The sequence below is a fragment of the Stegodyphus dumicola genome, chromosome 1, assembly GCF_044657685.1.
Source record: "Stegodyphus dumicola isolate Sdum_Otavi_A_Nest chromosome 1, ASM4465768v1".
Taxonomy (NCBI): domain Eukaryota; kingdom Metazoa; phylum Arthropoda; class Arachnida; order Araneae; family Eresidae; genus Stegodyphus; species Stegodyphus dumicola.
In genome coordinates this window covers 295,878,562-295,898,323 of record NC_140768.1, presented here as the reverse complement: position 1 = coordinate 295,898,323, position 19,762 = coordinate 295,878,562, and the positions used below count along the sequence as shown (strand labels likewise).

The 19,762-nt window shown below is 33.6% G+C and overlaps 1 protein-coding gene across 1 annotated transcript; it reads left to right on the top strand.

Moving 5' to 3' along the window:
* Positions 1–57: 57 nt before the first annotated feature.
* Positions 58–7,210, top strand: LOC118190449 (uncharacterized). The gene is made up of 2 exons (XM_035361159.2): positions 58–928; positions 6,375–7,210. Exons 1-2 carry the CDS (start codon positions 240–242, stop codon positions 6,853–6,855), a joined length of 1,170 nt encoding a protein of 389 aa, XP_035217050.1. The 5' UTR covers positions 58–239; the 3' UTR covers positions 6,856–7,210.
* Positions 7,211–19,762: the final 12,552 nt, after the last annotated feature.

The following is a 19,762-nucleotide window of genomic DNA, read 5'->3' as shown; positions in this document are numbered from 1 at the left end:
AAAAGACTTCAGAATACTACAAAAACGAAACCATCTGAAGTAGCCGCCAAGCCGCACGCGCTTAGCAACCAATAAGAGAGAAGGTTCTTGGAGGAGGGAGAAATAGATCTCTCCGGCATTTTGCCTTGAGGTAGTTTGATTTGTGTTCTCTGCTGCATGTTTGTACTTCGTTTTTCCTTTCAGTGATTTATGATGCTTACATATTTGATCATACAGGATTTATTTTTTAAGTGTGTATTATGTCAAGACTTTTAAGAAGCAGACGGAGTGAAACAGCAAGTTTAAAAATTATAAGAACTGAATCGCATGTGTCAACTCAATGGGCAAATGCTTCATTTATGCATTATCTTCATCTAATTGATTATGAAGGAAGAGCTAATGCTATGGATGTGATACCTTGGTGCTGTATTCCATTCAGTCAACAAGGAATAGAACGATATTGTGCATTAAATGCATTCCAGGCTTATAAACCATATATAATGGAGAAGTTATCAACTTGCGAATCGATGATTATTCCAGTGTTACTTAAAAAATTGCTACATGTTTGTGAGCTATTAAATATATTTTCGGATAATGAAGAAACTGTAAGTTTGTACTTTGATATACTTAATTGTTTATATGATCGGTGCTATGAAGAACCCTCCTTGTTTAAGAGTATTTGGAATAAAATGTGTGTTACCACTTTTGTAAAGACTGCCATATTTGAAAAACTTATGATTAAAAGTCCAAAGTATAATTCTCCTAGGTTTTTAAAATATGTGTTAGAAATAGCTAATAGTGCTAATTTTGATTTACACAATTTTCCTTTTTGTCCTGTGACTTCAGCTCTTCTAAATGGAAATTCAGAATATATGAGAATCTTATTGCAGTATGGGTTTGAACAGAATGCGCAGCGATTAACAGTCTACAACAAGTATTTCTTGCCATGGTAATTATACTTATTTGTTTCTTATATATATCTGCCAATGTTTATGAAATTTTTCAGAAATGCTCTAGTTTTATGATCTTGTGCATGAAATTAATTTTGTTACAAATTTTGCAATTTACTATAGTGCCTCAGTTTGGCAACTTCCCAGTAAATTTGTATTTAAAGCATACACTCTAGGTGAACCTTTGAATTCTTCTTCTTTGTTATGTATAAAGCAATTCTTCCCTTAATGAAGTATGAAACCGTTTGTGTTTGGGCAACTTTGATAATCTGCAAAAATATTTATTCAGTGCTCTCCATTTTCTTCATGATTTTTCTTAACAAATACCATAATGTTATTATCATTATGCATTCAAATAATAGTATAAAAAATAGCATTAAAATTAAACATTTTAGTTTCACTTTGTCATCTTTTAAAATGTCTGTACCTTTCGTTTAGGCAATTTTCAAACATTATGATTCTGAAATTTAAACAAGCTAAATGGGTCATAAAGTACAGGTTTTGGTAAAATAAAAAAAAGTTACATTAAATATGTTAAAATTAATTTTAATATCTACTTTTCTAATTTTTATTCTGAGAATTTTGCCTCTGCAAATTTTAAAAATATTCAAATGTATGTAAGTTTTCTTTGAATTTTTTATTTCAAAATATTCAGATGTGCATTAACATTCTCTGCAAAATTCACTTAAATTTATTTCAGTATTCTTCTGATTTTTATTCTCATGGTGACAGGCATGCTTTTGTATTTTGGTTTTTAAAAAATTGGCACTCTTCTATTATCAGGACCAGATTCAGAAGTATGTGTATGGATGCATGTTTATATATGTATATATATATACACACAGAGACACATATATACATGCATAGATAAACATATGCATCCATACATATTTCTGGACCCAGTTCCGATAACAGAATAGTACCAAAATATTTAAGCATCAAATTTGTTTTAATTTTGAGAAATTGAGTAGTTCATTTAAGTTTTCAATACATCTCTGTTATCAGGACTGGATTCAGAAATGTATGTATGTATATGTGTGAGTGTGCTTGTACATATACATATATACATTCTGAATCTGGTCTTGGTAACGGAAAAGTGCCATTTTTTCTATGTGCGCTATACTTTAAATCTGTCAATATTGTGTTTTTAATACATTTAATTAAATACTATTATATTGTTGCATGTTTAAGCCACATCCTTTATTTTTGTGTATGGTTTTAGGGAAAAAAAATTGTCTTTGAGCTTTGACTTCTTTTGCATTTGAAATGTCTTACTTCCATAACTCAGCAGAAAAGGTAAAATCCTAGGAGAGCCCATACCCTTGGCGACAAACTAGGAAAGTGCTGAATCACCCACTGCTTTGTGTGTTTCTCAAAATCGCCAACTTGAAAATAACAAGTAAAAAAAATTGCACAAACTCTGTATCCATGTACACATCAACCTATTTTCACTTAAACAAAATCCCAGAATTGCACAAACTTGACATTGCACACTCCCTTGACTTTGTCCATGTACACATCCATACGCGCGATATAAGTGGATGCGCCAAGGTTGTGGGCTCCGCTAGGATCCAACCACAGAAAATTACATAAATTGTGTATATTTGCAATATATTATTTCTGCAGTTGCACAGAAACTATAAATATGTATAGAAAAAGTTTATAAAGGATTCTGGCTTTTTATTTTTGTGTTATCATCTACAGATATCTGAAATTTTAATATTAATACAATAGTTTTAAAGACTGTATTCATTGTGATTGTTTCTGTATGAAATATTATTATCTTCACAAAAATTTCCAGTATCACTCTACCATTCCATGGCATGTCATGCTAGGTGTTCTTTATTCTTATTTAAACATTAAATTTGATTTTTCTGAATTTAGATTTATATACACTTGCATAATGTTACCAGCTTAATAATCTATTTTTGGTATACATTATTTATTACATGTACATTTTATTGACATAAAATAGCAAATTTAAAATTAATTTTTCATGTGGCTTATTTTATTATTTATTTATTTTATTTTTTTTTTTTTTTTTAATCCAAAACTAATTACCTTTTCGGTACTTTTCCATTTAGCCGGTGCAGGCGATAACGTTGCCAATAATGGTACAACCGATGCCATTTAGAATATCCTCGCTGGTAACATTTTACTTCTCATTTTCAAAACAAGTTACAACCATTTCTTATCAGATTGATTGTTTCTTTCAATACTGGCATACAATTACATAAAATTTTTACCAGATAGTTTAATTTTATGTCCTAAGGCCATGCACGGGCAATACAGTCAAAAGTCTTTAATCCGGACTCGTCGGGACTTTGGCAATTCCAGATTATCAATTTTTCCAGATTATAGACCATCAGTTTAAATCTGGTAAGATGGCATGCAGAAATTGTAAAATTAAAAATATGAAACCGTAATTTATGAAATAAAGAGCAATTATGATCTAAAGGGTATCAAAATTTACCAAAAAAAAAGCTTAATATTTATTTGTTTACTTTATTAAATTCTTTCAACGCGCACATGGGTAAAGCATACGTACGCAGAGTCGAAATTAGAAAATTGCAACCAGAAAACTATTTGATTTGTGTTCATGATATTTATACTGATGAGGAATTTGATTTAAATCATATCAAAGACGGAGTACATCGAGATGAAACACTACATTATAAACCGAATAAAATAAAAACATCTGCCCTGAAGATAAGGATAGTACAGTCAAAAGTCGTTAATCCGGACTCGTCGGGACTTCGGCGATTCCGGGTTATCGATTTTTCCGGATTATAGATCATCAATTTAAATATGGTAAGATGGCATGCAGAAATTACAAAATTAAAAATATGAAACCGTAATTTATGAAATAAAGAACAATTATGATCTAAAGGGTATCAAAATTTACAAAAAGAAAAAGCTTAATATTTATTTGTTTACTTTATTAAACATTTCCTTCAATGTAAGTTGCTTCGTTTCATGTGATAATACTTTCTCTTTAATTCTATTAAACAGACATAATTTCTTCTTTAGTTACAAAGTTCCGCTGTTCAAGTCCTATAATTGCTGTGTTGAGAATACCGACTAATTTGTCAATCGAAATGTTTTCGTTTTCAATAACCTCTGGGTCACTTTCTTCACTATCGGAAGCGAATTATAATGACGATGAACTTGATTTAAATCATATCAAAGACAGAATGAAATACTACACTTAGTATGGAATTATAAACCAAATAAAAAACATCTGCCCTGAAGATAAGGATAGTGCTGACAGATCAACTTCCAATCCGCCGCGTGAAAGAGATTTCGGATCTCAAAACATACTTTCGCTTTGTAGATACAAATTACATATTAGTAAATATATATCGGAAATTCTATTTGACATAATCTTTATAATCTATCATAATCTAATAATGACGTTTCTGCCCCCCCCCCCTGCCGCAGAGCAGCGTGAAATTGATAAACAGATTTCGGATTTCAAAACATACTTTCGCTTTGTAGTAAATATATATCGTAAATTCTATTTGACATAATCGAAAGTTCAAGCTTACTTTTATAAAATTGCTCTAACAGTCTGCAAAAAATAATAAGCCGGATCCAATTCGAAGATTAAGGAACAACGCAATCGGCAACATTAACTGAATTAGATAACTTTAGCTTAGCGTATAACTCCGTTACAATTTAATTGCGCATGCGCACAAACATATTCGCAGCCGTAAGGGTCTTACGCGCTCTCGTAAATGCCTGTGCGCATGCGTGAACGCGACGCATGCGCAGAAAGTTTGTAGCTTTGAGGTCCAGATTATAGATCATTTCGGATTATGGGTGTCCAAATTAACGACTTTTGACTGTACTGAAAGATCAACTTCCAGCTCATTGCGTGCCGCGACATCCCCCCCACCTGCGCAGAGCAGTGGGAAATTGATAAGCAGATTTCGGAATGGTTAGAGAAACAAAGGAGCCTTTATCCATTTTTTGCAGCAATTCCACTTTTTGCTTGATGGACGACATCGAAACGTGCTTTCCCTTTGTAGATCTAGCATCGGAGATTCTATTTGACACAATCGAAAGTTCCAACTTACTTTTATAAAATTGCTCTAACAGTAAAAATAATAAGCCGCATCCAATTCGAAGATTGAGGAACAACGCAATCTGCAACATTAACTGAAATAGATAATTAGATAATTTTAGCTTAGCTTATACCGTCTGTTATACATTAAACGCGCATGTGTAAACGTATTATGCGCATGCGTAAAGGTATTACGCGCAGATGCATTGACACATGCGCAGAAAGTTTGTAGCTTTGAGGTCTGGATTATGGGTGTCCGGATTAACGACTTTTGACTGTAATTAAGTCAATTAGAATGCAATCACACCTCTCACCCAACGGCAAAAATATAGAGAAGATAAAGTCAAGCGTTAAATTCATCAATTCTAATGAGAATGCAGTAGCGAAGTAAAGCACTGTGGTTTTACATAATATCTGAGTAAGCTATTCACATGAATTGAAATAATTCTTGCATTTAAACTTGTATTTCAAATCAAGATAATTAAGATTTAACTTGAAATTAATGTAGATAATTATTGAGACAGATTTTTGTAGCATATTTTGCTTGAGATGAGATCATTTGGGGTCACGTGATATGAACCAGTGAATCAGGATGTTGTACCATGAAAGCATAGTAAATTCTTAAATTAATGTCTTTTTACAAATTTATTGGCTTTTTTACAAAATTTTAAATTATATTAAAATATTTATACTTTTAAAATAAAAATTCTTAGAACTAACATTTTTTATGCATATACTGTGTGTTGTCATCAATAAAGTCTGCTTGGCGAAATTTGCGCTTGCGAAATGGAAAAGTACCTTCTTTTCTTCTATAGATAATGTCTTTTTTTAAGTGTATACTTCAGGAACATATGTATGGGGTAAAAACAGTGTTATGTATAATGCATCATAGCTCATCTGCATATTTAAATTAATTTTTATGCACTCATATAGGGTCTAATTTTGTGTTTGTGTATACCTTGACATAAGGTAAATATTTTTAACAAGCAGAATAGTGTTGTACTTAAAACTATGTATAATGCTGTGTGAAAATATTATATATATATAGGTAACAGAAATTTAAAATACTGATAATGATAATTACATTTTAATTTAATACTGTTGCTATGACATACTCTGCAAAATCTCTTCATAGAAAGTCATATTTATATATATAGAGAGAGAGAGAATTTCTTGCTTGAATTACACTAAATTCAACATGGCTTAATTCTTAATAGCATAGAGCTTATCTGTAAAATATCAGTAACTTAAAATAAGTATCAAGTAACAGCAGAAATGTTAATGCTCTGTTTAATAGGATATTGGATGATTTTTCTATTTTCTTTTTAAACAATATTGTTTTCACTGTGAAACTATTAATCCTGTTTCTAATTTTGCAGTGCTAATCCTCTATATGATTTACTGAAAAGTCCACTTGAAACAAGAACATCTAGTAGGACTGCAGTTATTACAGAAATTCTTTTGCTCTTAATCATAATAGTTTCTTGCAAATCTATTAAAAAACGTCTATCGATTGTGGATTGTTTTCGTCTGTTGTGGAACAGTATTTCTTATCCTTTCATAACTGAACAGGAGCTACAAAATGAAGTACGTAAATATTTCACATGCTATAACATATGCAATCTGCAACGCTTTTATCCAGCAAATGCAGAACAATTTTTTAGGTTAGTTGAAATATACAATGAAATGCTACCAGAAAGTGAAAATATCCTCCAGCCTCGAACACTAAAGCATCTTTGCAGGTGTGTTGTGAGAAGACAGCTTAAAAAAGCATGGAACCTACCTCATGGCATCCAAAATTTGCCTGTTCCAAATTGTATACGATCATATTTAATGCTTGAAATGAGTAAAAAAGTATAAAAATGGGACAAGAAAGAAAGGACTTGTTGCTTCATTTATATCTTTGGGCAAATGAAGCAGGATTTCATTAGGAGACAGTCGTATACAAATCAGTATGAAAGGAAATGTGGTACATGTGTAGTTAATGGTAATATTTATTTTCAGATGAAAACATGAACATTTTACCTCAATAGCATTATTTAATTTGGTTTTACTATTACTTTATTCTAATAATTATTAATTTCATTTGATGTTTTTTGTAACAAATTGCTCATATTCTCAGGAATTTTGTAGATATTGAATGTGTATTTTTTATTGTGCAAAGAAAGCAAAAAAGTATTTTTAATTCATAATAAAATTAATTATATTTAAAAAAGCAGTGATTTTTGCATGCATAGTATGATTATTGAAGTCTCGGTGAACTTAACATAGTACTTGGTGTGTTAGCTGGTATTCGCTGATAAGTTGCCTTGACTGAATGGTTGAAAGGATGGTGATGATTTCTTTTTTTAATCTCGGCGTCAACTTCAGATCACTTTTCCACCATGACATATAAATGTGCTGTTCTCTAGCATGATTCTTTAATACAAAGAAACTCGTCCTTGCAATTTGGTCTGAAATATCGGCAATATTTTTATCTGATTTTATTAAATAAAGTGCAAGCAATATTTGACCCTTCTTAATGTATTTTTCAGTCACCAATTCATATCAGATTTCCAGATTGATTTAACGAAATTTTGCCTCCACCCCACCCCCAAATAGCCAAATGCAGAAGTCAGATATTTTAAAACAAGAAATTGGGAAGATATATGTTTTAATTTTATTTCAGTACAAAAACTATGATGATATCACAATTACAAACACATTTTAAAAAGGTCTCGAAGAAAATTTCAAAACTCTAATTAATCGCCAAACCTAGTAACACAGAGTATAAGAATATAGAATGATGAAAGCTTGCAACATTTCATATCGCGCGTTGCAAAAAGAGTGGATTTGTCCAATCATGAACTCCAAAGTTGATAATGATGTTTCACCACGTAATCTGATGGCAACCATAAAATCTTATAAAAATATGCACTGCTTCTCTCACCACTGACGCCACTGAAGAAATTGCACCTATATATAACTGAAGCATTGTTGTATTTTGCCATTGAATTACTGTTTTGCATTTATTAGCATTTTAATTTTGAAAATGTATTACCTTCTTCTTAGGACGAACCTAGAATTTCTCATCATGTTAGATGACCTGCTGATGTGCATGGGACAGCTGGTCACTTCCCTTCCCTAGCATCTGCAATCCTCACCAGTTTCGGACCCACATGGCAGACCTCCAAAGTCAAGTTTCCAAAGCGACTTAAGTTCAGAGATCTGGGAAGCATCGTGCATGTAACACAATATTCGTAGAATAACAGCAGAACTTTAAACTGCCACTTCGAGAAAAGGCAGAAACATTAACTCACATAAGATGGTTTTGGATCTGCATTTCAGACTTGGATATTGCAGAGTGGGTAAAAATACCATAATTTTCTTTCATTGTCAAAGAGTTAGTCATGGCCAGTTCTTTTGCAACAACCTGCTCCCAGATGCCTGAATTGTAATCAGGGCCAACTGGCAAACACAAGTGCTTTCCCTAAAGAAGAGAAGCCAACATACTGTAAGTTGGATCACTTGGCTTCATTGAAGAAACATGAATTTTGTCCCAAAACTCGCATCAAGAAAGAAGATAAAAAAACTCTTTTTAAAATTTTAATTTCTGTAATATTTTTTATGAAATCAAAATTTTTAAAGAAATAGAAAAACATATTATATTAATATAGATTTTATTAGGAATTCATTTATTCAGGAATTATTCAGCTTTATTAGGAATATACTGCTTGAAAGAACATCTTCCTCGAAAAGCTTCAAGTTTTTCAACAATTGTTATGAACTCACCGGCAGTGTAATATTTCTGGCAGTTAGTTATTCGCAAACTCTTCAAAAAAAAAACTCTATTATAGGTCCTTAAACTTAAAAAAAAAAAACTCTATTATTCTCTTATAGGTCCAAGTTTATCCGATTCTCTCTTGACGACGCGAGTTCCTATGCCATCAAAACACAAACATCTTGATAGAAAAGGAAAACTTTTGTAGGACATAGTTTTGTGGGAAATTTCCAAGCCGGTTCCGTCTGTTGCCGACAGATCCCGCACATTTACGTGAGATGACTTATATCACAAAAATATAAAAGCGCGAATTTTTGTTAGAGCTGTGTGACGAGCATCTCTCTCTTTGAAAGCTGTCAGAAATAGATGCAATGTAAATAGTTGTATAACTGACGACTGTCAGCAGCATTTGATTACTTAGTAAAAGTTCCTACAATTCATTTGGAGTCTGGACATACATTGGTATGCAAAACTTAAGCAACAATGTAAATTTTAATCAGATAGCCATGAAATTGCAGAAAAGGTTCTTGCGATCAGTACAATGAACACAAAATTCAGTAGAAAGCTCCGTATGGAAATGTCAGAAACAAAACGTCACAGGTGATGTGAGCGTATGCAAAACGCGTGCGATCGGCGCGCTCAACTCAAGACTACAATAAGGACGGATATGCAATTAAAGGCATTCGCTGAAAGTACGTTCTTTCGTGAAAACATGGCTAGAAGAAGTCTCCTGGATGAATGATTGGAAAGCTGGAGGAGGGACATAGTGTGACCAGTGTTGCTGAAGAGTTCAGAATCAACAAAAGTGTCGTTTGGCGCGCTTGGAAAGCCTTCTAAACCATAGGCACAGCTGTTAGAGTGGTTGATGGTGGATGACCAATATATCGTCCTGCAGGCGGAAAGAGCCCGAAACCAGTCAGCGAGCGTCATAGCATAGCAACTGTGTATAGCAACGGAGCGACAAATGTCGCAGTTTACTGTGTCCAGACGTTTTCACAAATTTGGCCTATTCACCCATCGTCTTGAACGCTGCACACCTTTAAAAAGTTGGCCATCGGTACCACCGTGTAGAGTGGTTCAAGAAGCACAAAATCTGGATATCTCATCAACGAAATCCTGTGCTATTTATGGAAGAGACTCGTTTTAATGCCACAAGCGATTTTCAACGCCAGTTGATTTGGAGAGAGGTTGGGACACGGTTTCATCCCAGTAACATCAAGGAAAGAGACCATTACGGTACTCCTGGAGTTCTTGTCTAGGAAGGCATTACGGTGAACGCGCGGACAGAGCTCCACGTTTTCGACAGAGGTTCTGTAACGGGAGATCGCTATTGTCAGGAGGTAATCCTTCCCCGTGTAGGTCTGTTCCGAGGTGCCATTAGAGCAGATTTCATTTTTATGGATGACAGTGCATGGCCACACTGAACTCCTGCTCTTCAGAAGATGATGGAAAGGGAAGATATCACTCAAATGGATTGACCAGGATACTCCTCTTATTTAAATCCCATAGCATATGTGTGGAATGCTTTGGGGAGTCACCACCTTGCGGCACGGGAACACCCAACCCAAGGAACACCCAACAACAGAAACAGATGCTGATTGAGGAATAGGCACTCTTACCTCAAGATCTGTTGGACAATCTGGTGCTGAGTATGGAGAGACGGTGCGAAGCAATCACTGCAGTAAGGGGAGGGTATATTCCATATTAAGGAACATCTGCTTGTTGTTCTTCTTGTACAGACAATCATGTGTAACAATACTATAAGGTCAATAAAGCCTTTATTAATTCCATACTGCATGCATTGTATACATTTTTGCTCAACTATGCTTACTTCATCGTTTAAAATACAAGATGCTGTCTCTCAAATGATTTCTCGAGGAGTTATGGCAAAAAGAACACGTCTGATCTTTTGGCCATCCTTTTTTTTTTTTTTTTTTCCCCTTTCCCAATAAAGCAATAAATGTCATTCTCATTTTTGTTCAACAAACCTGCCTCTGCTAAAAAGAAAATTTCTGATTTGCCAGGGTTGATCCCTCGAACTAATCGACAATTTCATTACTTCTGCTATTGAAAATGTTAACGTAGCCATGCCCATGGATAAGCAAACTATAGGGACTGAGCAAGGGTTCATTTAGGGGACAGTAAGGTAATTAGCCTTTATCCCTACATCATCAAGTAACATTAAATTGTCATCAAAAGAGGGGTTCCACAAAGAGGTTTAAATTTAGTGTCAAAAAAACGAAAGAAAGCCTGCCTTCCACAGTGAAAAAGTTAAAAACATTGAAGGACTTTAATTTAAAATTTTGAGATCGAAAAAGGACCAGAATCAAATTTTGTGGTGTTGCATCATTGAATTTTGAATAGACACTATTTTCCTTGATCAATATCTAAAGTGTTCCTCCAATTACTGTAAAAGACTCCAGGGAGTCTAGTCTGGACAGATCGAAGTCGGCATTCTCTTTCCACTCGACAGCAAACGGCAGAGCGAGTCTGAACCCTTCAAATTCCGTCGGTGGAAAATGAAGTGTAATTTCCATGCAGAAACTTCCATGCTGACGTTTATTACATAGCAACCAGTCTGTCTCACCTCTCTCTACGTTGCTCGAGGCTCAGGGAAAGGAGGTAGTTTGTTGTCAAAAGTGCTGTTTCGCATGTGCTTGTCCCTGAGGATGGCGGTAGCAAAAACAAAACTGCCAACCAGTTCGAGTAAATAGTGATATTTTTCGAAAACATCCGCAGCTGTTAAGTGGTAAACTGAGTAGCACATTTAGTAAAGAGCACAAGAAAAGAAAATTGGAAGAGTTAATGGATATTTTAAACGCAGAAAGAAATGGCCACTCCAAAACTTCAGATATGTAAAGAAACGTAAGCATAATTTCACGTACGATCTTTTTGCGAAATAAAAGTATTCTAAAAGGTTACATGTTTGTTAACAGGAATTTTATGATTAAAATATTTTTTGCCTAAAAGGTTATGCAACAATGTCATAAACCAAATCATTGAAATATAACATTGCGTACGCGTGTTTAGTATTCCTATTGAATAAAAAAAAATTTATTTTTAGCAACTGATGATTATATCAATCATTTTATTTATTCATGAATTATACCTAGTACGTAACTACAGATATACTATATATCGTAGATATCAATAAGCAGAAAACCTAGGAATGATGCATTAAAAACTGATTTACTAGTGGGGAAAAAATATAACAAATTTTTCACAAACGTAATAGAAAGGAAACCAAAAAAAAAAATATATATATGACTTAAATCACAAAACATATTTTGCATATAAATGCACGTAATTACACACATATATATATTATATAAAACGGAAGGAAAAATTACACAACTGCACATTAAGCGAATGTTAGAATTTTCTGTTAATATAGATAAACCTTGACATTCTTCCGTGTCATTATGTGCAATTATAGATACGTGGATACCAACTACAGCTCCGATGACACTAGGAAATTCAAACTTTCGATTAATTCCTAATTTGAAGTTTTGTTTTGCTCAAAACTATTTACTGTAAATTTTATCCATACCAGAACAAATAGTAACTTCTCAAATTACACTAACTGACATATTTCTGCCTCAGCCCTATATAGTATCTGTCATTACCAACATATCTCTGGTAACTGGTAATTAAAAAGATGTTAACATATGCAGTGAAATAAATTGCAGTATATATTCGTATTTATACCCTTTTTAAATCAATCCTACCAGCGGTAAAATTGCTGAACACTGCTAGTTCGGTCCGAGGTTCGAATCTCGCAAACGGCTGGTTGCATGGGCGGCATTACCAACAAATCTCTGGTAACTCACAGAAGCATAAAAGTTTAAAGCACACAAAAACTGTTTTAAATAAACAAACAACTATAATCATGTATATGTCTAACTGTATTATAAATATATTGGCATATGCAGTGAAAGAACTTGCAGTACAATAGTCCTTTTTATCTTCTTCTTCAATAGCCAGACAGCTCAGGATAGGCCCTTGCCTTCCTCAGAATCGCATTCCAAGCTCTTCTATCCTTGGCCATGGACATCCAGTTAGTTATTAAAATTCTTAAGTCTGTTTCCAAACAGTCGAGCCACCTAAATTTAGTCTCCCTCTTTTTCATGAATTATACCTTCGAGTGCCAAATGATCTGGCCGAGAAGATCTTTTTAGTTACATGATTTCCATCCATCCTGCACAGGTGTCTTACCCATTTAATTATCTAAATCCTTATATATTTTACTATATCTAGTTCTTTAAAAGATTTATAGAGTTCAGAGTTAGTTCTACTTCTCCAGATATTGTTACATTTTATGCCACCAAAAATACCTCTCAAGATTTTTCTTTCAAAGACAGAAATGATACTTTTAGCCTTTTTCTGTCATTGCCCAGGTATCAGCAGAGTATATAAGAATATTAATTATATATAAGTATATTAATCTGATTAGAGTATATAAGAATATTAATCTGATTAAGCTTTTGTAAATTAGAATCTTCATTTTTCTGCTAGTGAAGTTAGACTTCAAGTATTTTTTGAGACCGAAAAAATATCGGTTAGCATCTCTGGCATTAAATCATTGAGAGTCGGGCATTAAATCATTGAGAGTATTAACTTCTGATCCTAAATATTTAAATTTGCTAACAGTTTCAAATTTGTAAATCCCAATTTCAAAATAAGGGCTGCTGTTATTACCACATGGCATGTACTTAGTTTTATCTTGTTTGATTGCTAGATGCATTTTGCTGGCTGCAGCCTCTAGAGATGTAAAAGCCTCTCTAAGTGACTCAGGAGTGCCTTCGGCAATGTCAGTATCATCAGCAAACACAAAAATCTGAACAGACTTGTTAAAGATAGTTCCACGAGTACTAAATCGATCCTACTAGCGGCCAAGTGGTAAAATCACTGAACACTGGTAGTTCGGTCCGAATTTCGAATTCCGTGAACTGGTTGGCTGCATGGGCGCCATTACCAATATATGTGTCACTACCCCCCCCCCAATATATTTCTGGTAAATTCCAGAAGCATAAAATTTAAAGCACACAAAATACTGTTTGAAATAAATACATAACTATAACTAGATATGTATATAAATGTATTAACATATGCAGTGAAAGAAATTGCAGTACATATTCCTATTTATACCCTTTCTAAATTGATACCATTAGCGAAAGAGTGGCAAAATCGCTGAAGACTGGTAATATCAGTATATCTGTCATTACGGGTAACTTCCAGAAGTATAAATGTTTAAAGCACACAAAACCTGTTTTGAATAAATAAATATCTATAAGTATTTATATATATAAATATATTAACATATGCAGTGAAAAAAATTTTTTTTCCAACACATAACCCTTTTTTAATTCCATCCCACCAGCGGCCGAGCGGTAAAATCTCTGAACACTGGTAGATCGAGCCTCGCGAAAAGGCTGGCTGCATGAACGTTTGCGTGGTTTTTCCCATGTGTAATATGTACATGAGCTAGTTTCTCTTAGAAAGTCCTCCACAAAGTAAACCCTCACCTTAGGCAGATAGCTCTCGAGGCTTTGCCGTAATCACATAAAAACAAAACCAAACATTTTTTTTAATCTTAATAATAAATACACAAAAGTGATGCAATTTCTAAAAGCAGACCACATAAGAAATCTGATAACTAATTACAAATCATGCATTAAAATATTTACAAGGATTTAATTTCACTGAAAATTATACAGGAATTTAACTTGAACATAGGAGATTCTAAAATCCACTTGAAATTGGCATTTATATCGGTACAAATAAAACTGCTGAAATTTTTTGACTCAAAGCAATTTAATATGAATGTTGAATTTAGGATCTGCATAATTTGAATATATACTGCATATTCAAATTATGCACATCCTAAATTTGTTAATGTATTACATTTTTATACACTACAAATTAAAATAAAAGGAGAGGGAAATACGTTATAATTTAAAACATAACTCTACCAAGAACCGAGAAATCCTAGGAATTATATCAGATACATTCTACTCATGAAAATCAAGTTTGAATCCTACTAAGGAGGGACCGGACCCCTGCAGTGCTACCACTACCAGGGGTTCTACCACACGCAAAGCATTTGCAATGATTCGCTTGTTATTCACTGTTAACTTTATGTCAAACAAGATATAAACTTAACAGTGAAAAGCTGAAACAGTGCTTTTATCGACATAAAAAAACTTCTGAAAAATCTTGAAGGAATTATGCTCATGAGCTTTATAGTTACTTTTTGGAGTGGATTGCGGATTTAGAAATTAAGACATTTGAGAATCTAAAAGATTTAACAGTTACCGAGCAAAATTAAATATAGGGTTTCCCATGGAAGAAAAGGGTCATTTTCTCGACCAATGGATAAAATTAAATGCTCCATGAGCTAGCAGAATCATTAGACAAGTATGAGAGTATTAAGCAGAGCCTTAAAAGGGTAAATCCTAAACCTATAATTAGGACAGAATGTACTAATAAAATTCATGAAAGGGAATTTGAGAAACGGAGACAACCTCGTTGTTACGAATGCGGATCCTACTGGCATCTTTGACCTCAGTGTGATAAACTCGAGAAGAATTTAGAAACTGCAGCATCCAATGAAACTCTACCCTCAGATGAATTTTCCAAAAATAGTTTTAAGGATATTATGGCCCTATATACCAGCACAGGTAAAGTAAATGGCTATAAAATACCCATACTTACAGATACCGGTATAACTTTGGATTTAATTTGCCAAAAGTATGTACAGCCTTCCATATATATTGGTGAGACCGTGTGGATACGAACACCTCTGGAAGAACATCCAGTGTGCTTTCTTTTGGCTGAGGTAGAGCTTGAATGTGATCTTGGTCATATAAAAACAAAGGTTGCAGTCTTAAGAGATTCATTAGATCAAGGAATGTATCTTCTAAGTAACAAAACCGCTGCATTATTTGAAGAAGCAAAATTAGATGAAGTTCAAATTCATATGACAAACGCCGTACCAATTCGTGCTCAATGCTGAAGACTAAAAGAAACGGAAAATCTGGTCTCAACAGATGAGTTAAATTCTGAAATTGAGCTTAAGCACAATGACATGCTGACTGGAAATGAAAGTTTGCTTCCTGTGAAATATGAACGTTCAGAATTAGATCTTATAAAGGTCTCTTCAGAAATATTTATACAAGAACGGAAGGTGAGCGTCGAACTGAAGCCACTTTATGAAGTAAATCCTCTAAACGTACGAGGTATATGTTGAAAGGCGAAATCCTCTTTTTCAAAAAAGAACATCGTGATGGAACACAAAGACTATTGATTGTTGTTCCTGAAAAATATCGTAAACAGTTGATGACTATTTGTCATGAAGAAACTGCAGCCCATCTTGGTGCAACAAAGACCAAAGATGCATTATTCAAAAAATTTTATTGCCCAAAATGTTGCAAAGATGTCGAGAATTTTGTTAAAACTTTTGACAAATGTCAAAGAATTGGAAAGCCGCAAGATAAAAAGAAAGCATCTTTGAAATTTGTTCCTGTTATCACAGAAATATTTTCAAAAATAAATGCTGACGCTTGTGGGCCTCTGCCCGTGACACCTTATGAAAGAAAGAATCGAACGAGAAGTGGGATCGGGACCAGTTAGCCAGGTTGGAGCGAAGAACGGAAAAGAATCAAGCAAGCCATGAGATCGGAAAAATCGAGTCAATCAAACGTTAAATCTGTGAACTGCTTTCTTTCAGCTGTTGTTTTGAGATTCCCTAAAGCTTCACTTCTACTCAGAACTAACAATAAAATTATAGAATAAAGAATTTTTCAAAAATCAAGGAAATATTAAATATTGAAATCGCCAAAAATCTGTTTTCAATTCGCTCAGTAGAGTGAAAGGTTCTTTGAATCAGTTCCAGAGCGGATCGTTCAACTTTTGTGAGTAAGAACCGCAACTTAGAACTGAGAAACATTCAAGACCCACAGCTATATTTACAAAGTGTTATAACTAGATAATTGTGTCATTTTAAAAGCAAGAAAGAGTTTGTAATTAGAAAGAAGCGTTTCAAATAAAGTGTCAAGGATTACATTGTTTTTCATTTATACTGTTGTTTATAAACATAAATAAATCATTCTTTAGGCTGTTATTTTGCATTGAGAGATATTTGTGCCTGCGCTGTAAGTACTTTATACTTTTCAACAAGTGTTTCTTGTGAATCCGTATTCTTATTTGTTTATGACTGAATAATTAATAAGTGATTTTAATGGAATTCGTAAAAAGATCTAATCTTTAAAATAACATAAAAATGGCTTTTTATTCAACTAAAGAATTTTGTTGTGTTTTGAAAAGTAGAATCGCCCATTTTTTACTCTCAACCATACATAATTTATGGGAAAGAATGGAAACAAGGGTAAGATGGAGAGCGCACGTGAAGATAAATTTCGAATTACTTACTAAAAACATGTTTAAAATGTTTTTCAGAAATTCAGAAATATCAATTTATCACGGTGTAGCATAAAAAAAGCTATCATTTAATTTTTTACATACAACTAAAACCACGAAAACGCCCATGCAGCTAGTTTATTCACCGGAACACGTGTCCCGGACTGAACTACCATTGTTAATTGGCTTTGACTGGTCGGCCGCTGGAGACTATGCTATATTTTGGCAAACGTCACCGGATGTGAGAAAAATTGAAGAAATCGGATTTGAGAAAAAGTTAACTTACGGATAAGGAGTGAAAGTTGCAAAGGCTAAACAGTTTAATTACTTGTACCTGCCTTATTTCCCCTTCTGTGTGAAGGAAGAATTTTTGACTCAAAAGACACTATCTCTCCTTTCGGTTAATCTTTCACCGACTGAAAAGTACCAAACTGAAAATTCGCGGCAATATTTAAAACGTGAATATCTCCAAAGAGACTTGTCTGATTTTTACAAAATTAGATATTAATGCGTAATTTAAATCAGGCCTATAGGAATACACAGGTGAAATTTTTGTAAAGATAGCACTTGGCGTAGAATCGAATTATTAAGAAAACTAAGTTAGTTAAGGAAAAGATGGATTTTCTCTGATTTAGGAGAGGAACTTCTAGACATCTTTAAGGAGGTTCATAAACGAATTAGATTAGGTAAATAAACGAATTAGAACAAAAAATTGTTTATTAATTTTTTAGGAAATATAAACAAGTTTTCAGAAATAAAATTACAGATTCTAATTGCATAAAAATTCGATTTTAATTTATGTGATGGCTGCGCTTGATCTGTTGATTCAAGTTTTTTAAAAAACTTGGCATAAAATTCCTTAACTTGATTCTTAAACTGCCTCGTTCCAAGACATTCAACATGTTTCTTGTTTTTCAAAATAACTAAAGCTTGCCTCCTAAAGGTTTGCTTTAGTTGATTATGGCAAAGCACACTAGAACTATCTGACTTCATGGAGGGATGCCTGCGTGGTGGACTTTTTAAGGAAATTGGCTCGTATGCACGTTACACATGGAGAAAACGTCCATGCAGCCATCTCGTTCACCCAAGTCGGAAATACCAGTGTTCAGCGATTTTACAGCTCTGCCGCTGGTGGGCTCCAGAAGGTAAGAAAAGGGTTAAGTCAATAATGTTGGTTTAGTAGCAACTTTTTTTTTTTTTTTTTTTTTTTTTGTGTGTGTGTGTGATAGTTCTGTTGGGTAACTTTTAAATTCCAAAACTTAGCGTACGTGTGTTTTGAATAAGACTTGTGCTTAAATACCGCAGCTCTATAAGCCATGCTGGCATATTCAAATTTTCATTGTCTTGGAAACAAATATTGAAATCATTTCTTTTAATAGTTTGTATTATAACAATATATCTTCTGAAGAAGCTTTGTGCTTTTAGTAATGTTTTGGTTGTGTTTTCTGCATTTTATTCCTCTGCATTTTACTTTAATATAGTACTTTCTGCATAAAAAGATTGTATATGTTACGAATATTCTACATATACGGATAATTTTAGTGAAATTATATGTGAAATAATTGTGTTTTTCTGTATAATATAGCATGACAATCTAGAGGAATGATGCACTGCCGGAAAAGTAAGAATATACAAGCAAGTCTATTTAACATTGAGTAAATAGTATCTTGGTAAATTAGCGAGATATCGCTAAGCTGGAAACTGTTTTGGCGATTACTTTTTGTTGCCAAATTTGAAAATTAGACAAACTTGGCGACATTTTGAACTGGTCCTTGTATCTCCGTAATAGGTATTTAATGCTATACATGTAATTTGTCTCTATATTAGCTGTAAAAATATCTGTCCTTCATATGCCTTCCAGTAATTTCGAGAAGCATAAAGTACTAGAAATATATCGGGTGCAGGGGTAAAAACTATATGAGGTCGGAGAGAAGGATCCGCCTTTAGTTGTTGTTGCGAGTTGTTAGTTCAGAACGACTTCAGAGTATTGGAATGCGCTTTGCTTGCGTTGTATTTAACTTTCTTAATAGTTTGAAGTGTAATTGCTGATTGTATTCTGTAATACTGTGAACACCTGAACGAGTACTTTTGTGGAAAGTTTCAGAACTCTGAAGGGTTTGTTTTGATGAAAGAAGTTTTATCGATCTATTATCAAACCTGTGTGCATTCAACCTGTTACAAACCCGTACTCACGCAACAATATTTTAAAAAGGTTATTGATTTTTAAATTATACTAAATGATTTTTATGTATTTTTTATTTTATTCATTCATATAATTTCTTCCTTATTACATGATACAGCTTTATATCAATAAATAATGAATTCTCAGTTTTACAACATGAATAGTTTTTTGTTATCAATGAGAACTTCATTATGCTGATAAATTCCCCGTGCATTTTTGGCTATCGATCCCCAGTCGACCCTTTGACCGTCATAGACCTCCCTTCAAAATTCCATCGACCCCCAGGGAGTAGCTTCTGACCCCACTGGCAGCACATGCTTTAGGATGTCTGTAAAAACCGTCTTTTCAGTTAAAGATAATGTTCTTAGCATAGACTTTGGTGGCAACCATTTTGATTTTAAAAAAAT